This window comes from Malus sylvestris, chromosome 17, assembly GCF_916048215.2.
Source record: "Malus sylvestris chromosome 17, drMalSylv7.2, whole genome shotgun sequence".
Lineage (NCBI taxonomy): Eukaryota > Viridiplantae > Streptophyta > Magnoliopsida > Rosales > Rosaceae > Malus > Malus sylvestris.
Genome location: NC_062276.1, coordinates 20,917,317 through 20,926,702, shown reverse-complemented (window position 1 = coordinate 20,926,702; position 9,386 = coordinate 20,917,317). Strand labels below are relative to the sequence as shown.

At 37.6% G+C, this 9,386-nt stretch overlaps 1 protein-coding gene across 3 annotated transcripts; it reads left to right on the top strand.

Annotated features, from left to right (window-relative positions):
- Positions 1–1,634: 1,634 nt before the first annotated feature.
- LOC126610966 (protein IQ-domain 26-like) lies at positions 1,635–5,406 on the top strand. Of its 3 annotated transcripts, none has more exons than XM_050279147.1 (4): positions 1,635–2,543; positions 3,197–3,648; positions 4,254–4,460; positions 4,547–5,406. In XM_050279147.1, the coding sequence occupies exons 2-4, from the start codon at positions 3,232–3,234 to the stop codon at positions 5,138–5,140; spliced, it is 1,218 nt and encodes a 405-aa protein (XP_050135104.1). In that variant the 5' UTR covers positions 1,635–2,543; positions 3,197–3,231; the 3' UTR covers positions 5,141–5,406. The 3 variants fall into 3 exon arrangements, with proteins under 3 accessions (XP_050135104.1, XP_050135102.1, XP_050135101.1); XM_050279145.1 differs by having other exon boundaries at positions 3,184–3,648; XM_050279144.1 differs by lacking the exon at positions 1,635–2,543 and having other exon boundaries at positions 2,608–3,648.
- The last annotated feature ends 3,980 nt before the right edge of the window (positions 5,407–9,386 follow it).

The window sequence follows — 9,386 nt, the reverse complement described above, 5'->3', positions numbered from 1 at the left end:
ATGAGTTTTAACCCAAAATTCCCTTGGGTTTGGTCCACAATAATATGTATTTGTTTTTAGTTTTATATTTATAAATTCATTGAATTTAACGGCTAAGATCTAATATGATTAAATCTAACGGTAAAAAAATGATTTAATGGTTCAAATTTAAATTCACCAGCTAAAATAATTTTAAAAAAAATCTTTCATGTGTTTCTTTTTTTCTTCATAGTATTCCATGAGTTTCATAGTGTTGGTTTAGTGATTTTTCAATATTTATCGGAATCTAAACATTTTTAGGTTAAAATGTTCATAAAATTAAATTGGATGGTCTACATATTTAAAAAAAATTACTTTAAGAATCCTAAATTCATTATTTAATGATCTCGGACTAAAAATTTAACCCATAAGGGTTTTAGTAGAAAACATGTTTCTAGGTTAAAACCTATATATTCTGAGTTAAAAAATTTAGATTTTAACCCAAAAATTGGAGATGGTCTAAAAAATAATAGCTGCCTGCCTATATATTTAGGAACTGCAAATGTACAAGGAAAGACTTGGCCCCCTTTTATAGCAACTTGCTAAGTTCCACTGTCCCACAAGGATTGTAATCTTCACAATGCAACTGCCAATTCCTGTTGTTGCAAATTCAGTCACTCCTACTCCCCTCCCCCTAGTATTTTTGGCATGATTTCGTAAATGGATATTGTTAGTCACTTAATTTGGTCGTGATTGTGTTAAACTTTGCTGGTTTTTACGTGGACATTCAAGGGAGAGTGTTATAAAAACTGTGAGAATTAAAATGCCCTCATGGTTTAATCAAAAGTGAAAAAGTAAGGACTAAAAATAGTGGTATTGTCAAATTTTGTTGTTGTTGTATGACATAGTTTTCAACTTGTATCACATGTTTTTCAACAAGCATTAATTTCCCTAGTAAACATCTGCACGTAAATAGCTCTATATAATGAGCATGCAATGTAAAATCAAATACACAAAAATATAAAGAGTGAAAGTAATAATACCAATATCTCTCTCCTCTCTTCTTCTGCATCATTTGTGTGGTACAATTACGAAAATAAATAGCATGATACATTTCACCTGTTCTACTTCTATCTCTAACAAAGGTTACCTAATGTCTAATTTAAACTAAAAACTTAAACGAGTTTGAAGCCGAAACTAAATAATTCAATCATATCATATCCAATAGAATAATTCAACACTTGTGAAGTGGAGGGAATGCGCAATCCGTTCTTTTCAAATTCTACATGTGTCCATACCCAATCCAGTGTCTTCAAATTCAACCTATGATCTCGCCCAAATTGTTGAAATTCAATTTGAATTAATGCTAAAATGTTGCTGTTGAACGCTACGCATTTAATTATGCCCTGGATTTTAGCCAAACCAATGAACAAGAATAAGTAAGATCCATACTATTTTCAGGTTCCTTATCCATCATGTGACAGCGTACAACACCAAAAACAAAAAATAATTAAAACTCTGTGACACCACTCATCACACCAGATTGCAGAGATGAAGAAGAAGGGATCGGCATTCATTCGAATTTTTTGGAGGATATATATATATATATATATATATATATATATATATATATATTTTTTTTTTTTAACCAAAAAAAAAGAACCCAAATTTCAAATAGTCAATGGTAGATTGCCATTATTATCATTCACTCTAAAATCTAAATATTTATCCAACTTTGGTAATATCCCAAATATCAGGAAAAAAACAAAAATTCAAAACCCCAGCATTTATGGATTTTCAAATCCCAAGATTGCCCCCTCCCCTTCTCTCCCTCTCCCTCTCTCTGTCCTCTTAATAAGCAATGTCTGCACCCCCAAATGGATTCATATCTGCTTGATCAGGGCTGATTTGGGAAATCCCAGAGAGCTCTGTTTCAAAGATTTTGATGCAGTAAGAATGCCAGAGACTCGGTAAACAATCCTAGAGAGAGAGAGAGGGGGGGGGGGAGAGAGAGAGAGAGGGAATCACTGTGAAAACAAAAAGGATATGGAAACGCTTCCAACCCAAGAAGGAAAGCGTAGTCTGAGGCTTTTTTGGGTTCTTCTTTCCCTCTCACTCATCTGTAGTAGTCCTTAATGCCTGCACTTCTCTAGTATTTCCACAGTCTGAGTCTACTTCGAGAGAGAGAGGAGAGAGAAATATCAGAGAAGATTATGGCTTTAATGTAGTAGGTTTGGGGGGTTGCAGTTGCAGAAGATAGCAAAAGGGTATTTTGCATTTTAGAGAGAGAGAAGCTTAATAATACCCAAAAGGGTTTTGGAAGAGAAGAAGGGAGAAGCTTTTTTAAAGAAACTCGAAGCGGTTCACGGGATTGTCAGTGGGTATCTTTCATTTGGAGCACACGTTGCTCCAGAAAGTTGAGATATTTAGAGAGAGAGGGTGGGAGGAGAGAGAGAGTGAGTGAAGCAGTGGAGGACGCGGTGGCAGTGCCGTTTGTTGTTGTTGTATTGCCAATAATAGTTAGAGGTCAAAGTGTGGGGGGCTGTAGAATCCGGCTCTTTTTTTGAATTCAAAGATTTAAGGAGGTGAGTGTGAGAGAGTTTGTATATTTTTAATCTCTGTAAATTATTGTTTTGTGAAGTTTTTGGGTTTATTAGTTTTTGAAAACTTTGTTTTTTCGAATTATAAAATGGTTTTTGAACCTCTGCGTCTTTCTGTGACAGATTTTGTCTTGTAATACCGTTCTTCACGAGGACCTGTCAGAATTTTTACAAAAGAAAATTGAAAAAAAAAAAACCCAATCTTTAATCTTTATCTCAATTTTTTTGTTTATCTTTTGCTCCACACTTCTCTGCTTGCAACCTGTAAAGATTATGGGAGATTTTGCAGAAACCCTTTCTGCTCTCTTTGCTCACACCCACCCACCTTTATTTTTGGATTTTTTTTTCAGAACTTTCTCACTCAACTTTCTCTCTCATCCAGATTCTAGACACTAAAAATGGAGATAGCCCATTTGCTCACACTCGGCACTCTGCTCTTTAAACTCAACATTCCCTCTCTCTTTCACCCTAGGACATTTTATTCTTCACTTTCACTTGTTTCTCTCTCCTCACTTTCTCTATCTACATTTGGTGCTTTGTAGGGTATTAGCTTCTTCATAAACTCCATCTGGATCTTTTTGACTCGCCCTTTACTTAACCCCTGGCTCCTTTTAACTTTCTCCAGCTTCCAACTTCAGATTCTAGAGAGAGAAGGTGAGACAGCAAAAACAACATGGGGAGAGCTACAAGATGGTTGAAGAGCTTGCTGGGGATGAAGAGAGAGAAAGAGCACGTCGACAACACCAGCACTGTCTCCAGCGACCGGAAGGAGAAGAAAAGGTGGAGCTTCGCCAAGTCAGGGAAAGACACAACAACTAATCTTCCGCCCAATGTTCCTGTCCCTGCTGACTCTGCCTGGCTCAGATCCTACCTTGCCGACTCAGAGAAGGAGCAGAGCAAGCACGCAATTGCGGTGGCTGCGGCCACCGCAGCTGCTGCTGATGCTGCAGTGGCTGCAGCACAGGCGGCCGTCGCGGTTGTGAGGTTGACAAGTCAAGGCGGTGGCCGCGGCGGTGGTGGCGGGATCATGTTTGGGAAAAGAGAGAGATGGGCTGCAATGAAGATTCAAACTGTTTTCAGAGGCTATTTGGTAAGTTGGGTTTTCATTTTCTTCATTAAATTAAATTAGGTGATTTATTTGATTGTTGGTATGTTTGTTTTTGCTTATAGAATGTTGGTCACGTAAAAATATAACAAATTTGAACTTATGTTTTGGTTGGTTTTGTGGAAGGAGTTTCCTTAATTTTTACTTTTGTGTCTGCTCCCAGAAAGTTACAAACATCTGCTTCCTCATACAATGGAACCTGCTAGATTTACTGTTACATATGTTGTCCTACTTTTATGTCTGCTCCTAAAAGATTGCAAAAATTGCTTCCAAATCCTATGGAACAGTACAAAAATGTGTTTCCTCTGTCAATCGAACGGCGGATATTCGGTCCCCCTTGATCATTATGTGTATTTCCGAATGTGAAGTGTGTGAAATTTGAAATCTTGTTTTCAAACAGGGTAACAATTTTAATGTCTGCCCCTATTTGTGTTGATGATTTCGGTTTGCTTGCTTTTTCTGGCATTGATTTCTTGGCATTGGTTTTATATCTTATTTACCCCATTTGTTGTTATGATTTCGGTTTTCTTGCCTTTTCTGGGAAATGATGTGCATTGTTCTGTTCGACCTTGAATTGAATTTGATTTCAGGCGAGAAAGGCTCACCGTGCTCTTAAAGGACTGGTTAAGTTGCAGGCTCTTGTTAGAGGCTTTCTTGTCCGGAAACGGGCTGCTGCCACTCTTTACAGTATGCAAGCTCTTTTTAGAGCACAGACTACTGTCCGATACCAGCGTGCGCGTCGTTCTTTCAATAAAGAGAATAGGTTCCTACCCGAAATTAATGCCCGGAAGTCTGTTGTAAGTCTTAATTTCACCAACTTCCATTGGATCACATTTTACATCTCTTGCTTCTTACTTATGTGGTTGATTCATTAATTTTACAGGAAAGATTTGAAGATGCAAGAGGTGAATTTTATAGCAGGAGGCTTTCTGCAACTTATGAAACTTCGGTTAATAGCTTTGATGAAAGCCCGAAGATTGTGGAAATTGACACATTCAAGCCGAGATCCAGGTCTCGGAGGTTCAACACCATATTATCTGATTGTGGCGAAGACCTGCCTTACCAAACCATCTCCTCACCGCTGCCCTGTCCCATGCCAGCTCGTATCTCTATACCTGACAGCAAGAAACCTCAAGATTTTGAATGGTACTTCAATGGTAATGAATGCAAGTTCCCGACTGCCCATAACACTCCGCGGTTTGCCACCTCTTTTCGTTCTAATGCTCCCGGCACACCATCCAAAAGTGTTTGTGGAGACAGCTTCTTTCGGCCTTACTCAGACTCCCCAAACTACATGTCAAGCACTCAGTCATTTAATGCCAAGTCGAGATCCCACAGCGCCCCAAAGCAAAGGCCGGAACCAGGGCCTAAGAAGAGGCTTTCGCTTAATGAAATGATGGCAGCGAGAAACAGCATCAGCGGCATTCGAATGCATCGATCGTGTAATCAAATCCAAGAAGAAGTCTCGAATGATTGAGAAATCTGCAACGAGAAAAAGAAAGGTCCTCTTATCTTTTGGTTAAAAATCAGGCAGGACTTTGCATAGCAGATGGTAAAAAAAACAGATTGGAGAGAGGAGAACAACTTCTCTTTTGCCTTATTTTCCACTTTAGCATCAACAATGAATAGGTAGAACACAGAGTTATTGTGTAAATTCTTTTGTTTTTTATTTTCTTCAAGTTTCTTTCCAATTGTGCCTTATGAGTTATGAATCAATGAAATGAAAGGAGCTTCTACATGTTATTTTCTGAGAATCCAAATTTTTGGTTAGCAAAACAATAATCTCAGAAGTTCCAGTGGCAAAACTGATTGTTAAAAAGCTAAAGTGGTTAAAAAGGGATTGTTTTGTTTCTGAGTCTCACTTTTCAAGTATAGCTTGTATCAATTTAAACCACATCGCTTTTATCAAAACTAAAGTTGTCAAGCATTATTTACCACATCTATCTTCGCATTTGAGGTCTTTTGTTTGAGTCTCAAATTTTCAATATCACTTGTAATAACTAAGGTTCTAAAAGACGTTAGACGCTAGTTGAGCGACGCACTGGAGCATAGTACCTAGGTGGATTTAAGTAAATTTGTTACATATCGTATAAATAAGTATCTGATTATACTTAAAAAATACATAACTTCATTGAATTACATAAATTGCAAAATAGAATAACATATAGATTATAGATTATTGGAACATAATGAAAATATGAGAAACAAGCACATAATGTGTGTTCATATAAGTATTTAACAAGTGTCTTATAATTTATTAAAAAAATAAATAAAATGTCAAACGAAAGTTATCTATTTTCTGTCTAAATAAAAGTCGCGAATTGTGTTGGTGTTGTCTAAACGTCATTTCTTAATTTTCAAACGTTTATAAATTAATCAAAATGGCGCCCTTTCTTTTATAACAATTACTGCTACATCTAATGTTTTTTTATTCGAATCTCCCTACCAGTATGCTTGTATCAATCAAACGAAGAACATTGTGATTGGAAACATCTTTCACTATTTGGCTTACCAAAAACTTATGTGAGAGTTTAACTTTAACCAGCATGTCATCAAATGTCATGGACAAAAAGGAATTTACTATGATTACAAAAGGGACTAAAGCACAGCTCTCTAGTTTGTTTGTATTTGCCTATATAGGCAGATAGGAGAAGTGGACAAAAACATCTCGTTTTCAAACGTTGCTAAATTCATGACAGCTTGGCTAGGCAAGCAGCAGTGGGATAAGAAAATAAGGTGGCTTTCAGAACATTATTGGGGGACAGGCCACATTATACACAAAAATAATTTCATGCTAGGAGCATTAAATGATTTAGACTATTCAATGCTAGTAATATTTAAATATTATATAGCATGAAAGTAAAACCATGTTATATATAATATAACATTATATATGCAAGAAAAATTGAAATATTATTTGAATTGAGCCCCTATTTTCCCACCAAAAGCATAGCTTCCGTGAAGCTTGCAAAGAATCCAAACCCAAGTTTGATTCCCTCTGTCCTATGCTTGTAGCTTAGCCTAATTTAATAAGTTGGGCATTGATCTGGTTCTTTTACCTTACACTTTTTTTTGGGAATATATATATAAGACTTACAGGATCCACTCCCATGAACGATGTAGGATCTTACAATCCACCCTATTTAAGGGTCCGACGTCCTCGCAGGTACTACACATCGTGCCAGGGATTGGCTCTGATACCAAATTGTCACATCCAGCCCGAGCCCCCACCACATCCCGGACTCGACTCCACCGTAGCACGATATTATCCTCTTTGGGCTCCAACTACGCCCTCACGGTTTTGTTTCTGGGAACTCACACGAGAACTTCCCAATGGGTCACCCATCATGGGATTGCTCTCGTACGAACTCGCTTAACTTCGGAGTTCCAATGGAACGCGAAACCAATGAGCTCCCAAAAGATCTCGTGCTAGGTAGAGATGAGAATATACATATAAGGCTTACATGATCCACTCCCCTGGACGATGTGGGATCTTACACAAATTCTCACCCATGCAAATTTGACAAGTCATCAAGTTTGATCGTATAAATGTAAGCATGATGTTTTCTTCATCCCCATCTTTTCAGTAAGCATGAATATCACTTGCATTTTGAAAATGCGTATTGGTGCTATACCCAAAAATTTAGAATAAAAATTTATATTTGACTTTATATTTAATTGATTTAGTTCACATACATGTTAGATTTTGGTTATTATTATCAAAACCGGATCCCCTCCAGACCCTGAGCCTGCTAAGCAAGGGATTTGGACCGTTGAATTTTGATCTAACGGTTACAAACAGGAGGGCTCTCTAAAAATTATAATAATTGTAGCCGTTGAATCAAATTTCAATAGCCCGGATCCATTGCTTAGCATGCTCAGTATATTTGGGTCCGGAAGGGATCCGGTTCCATTATTATCCAGTTAAAAGTGGGACCCACTAGATACAAAAATTATTTTAAATTTGACTCAACTTTTCTATGATGCACAAAGTTAAATGTCAAAAGTCAAATTCGTATGTGTTCACGATGATATGACTTGCACCACTGCATGTGTAGTTCAAATCTATTAACCATAGTCATTAGTGATGACATGGTTACTTAGTAATGAAGAATATAGTTAGTTGAAATGTGTTGGTAGGTTGTCATAAGGATAAGATTGGTTAGTATAGTTAGAAGGGTATTATTGTAATTAGGTTATATGGCTATATAAGGGATTGTATAGCTATCATTTCCTTAAGTTCTTTTGTATACATTTTCTCCATTTTAATCAATACAATCTTTCTGGTTTTTCTCTCTATCATCTTCATCTTCCTTGGTGATCGATTCTTCTTCTATATTTCTTCATTACTTTATTTCATTTTCGTGTATTTGATCGTTTATGCTTCCGTATTCATAGTTTTTTACTTTTGGTATCTGGATTTTCCTCTCTTCTTCCTTCACCCTCAGATTACCCACCTTCAGCACGCCGTTCTTCATCTCTGCCTTGATACTGTCAGTCTTGAACAAAGAATCATCGAGCTGCCAGAAAATACACATGTTTTTTTCTTCCGGGTTCTCTTAAATCTGTTGTGAAAAGATCCAAGCATTTCCATGGAGAACAGGAACCAAGAACCTCAATTTTTCGTCTAGGTTTCCCGAAGCAGCTTCTAGAAGCCAAGAAGGTCGCCGGACTGAGCGAAGCCATGGATGGTGGTGGGCCTGCCAGATGTCGACCCTTGATCTGGGTGCCACTACATCCGTCTTTCCTTCTCCCTCAAGGCGCGCGCGATCAATGAAATCACTCTCTTGAGCAAGAAATCGACCTCTGTCGCAGCTTCCATGGCAGATTATGGCCGCGCCGATGAAGCTGAAGATTCTAATCCCTCTGAAACCATTTACTGCAAATTTCGCAAACGAATCGGTTTGTCGCCAGACGGGTCTTTAGCGACAGAGCAATCACCTCCGCATCTGGATCTGGCATTCCTGATTTCTTGTTGCTTCCCATTTCTTGGTCTTGATTTTGACGTTGATAAATGGATTTCTTATGATCATTGTTAGCTGCATTCAAGGTGTTTGACAAATTGCCCAGCTCAGAATTTTCACGAGAAGGATCTGCAGATTTTGGTTGTTGTATTTCTTTGTTTCTTCAATTCTGCACATAAGGTGTTTGTGTTTCTGATGATCTGGTGAAGACTTCCGCTGGTTTGGGTGTTTGGTGATCTGAAACGACGTTGTGTGGGTGTTTGGAGATTTGGTGGTGCGATTTTGGTAAATCAGGTGAATTTGTTTACTGGTTTTGTTTGATGCTTATTTCTTGAAGATGTGGTCTTTGATGTACTTTCGAGATTTAATTGAAGTGAAGCTGTGGTCTTGATGTGTTGATCTCTGCAAAGTATTAGTTTTTTGTATATTTCCTGCGAGTATCATTCTCTAAGGCTTGTCGATTTAAAGAAGAAAGTGTCATTCTTTCTATGAATCTTGGAGTTTCATTCTCCTAAGTTGCAGTATGATTTGGAGTTTCATTCTCCTAAGTTGCAGTATGATTTGTGTTCATGGAGTGTCAATCTTCTTATTTTGGTATTTTTAGTAGAAGTGTGCGATTTGTGTTGTGCTTTGGAGTGTCATTCTCCTTGGCTGATTTGGTTTCTTGGAGTGTCATTCTCCTTGGTAGATTTAGTTTCTTGGAGTGTCATTCTCCGTGGTAGTTTAGTTTCTTGTGAGTGTCATTCTCCTTGGTAGATT

Bases quoted from the DNA above. Each gene is read 5' to 3' on its own strand.
- LOC126610966 (XM_050279147.1), top strand. From the start codon at position 3,232: ATGGGGAGAGCTACAAGATGGTTGAAGAGCTTGCTGGGGATGAAGAGA. The intron at 3,649-4,253 runs GTAAGTTGGGTT...ATTTGATTTCAG, and splicing joins CTGTTTTCAGAGGCTATTTG to GCGAGAAAGGCTCACCGTGC. The intron at 4,461-4,546 runs GTAAGTCTTAAT...TTAATTTTACAG, and splicing joins TTAATGCCCGGAAGTCTGTT to GAAAGATTTGAAGATGCAAG.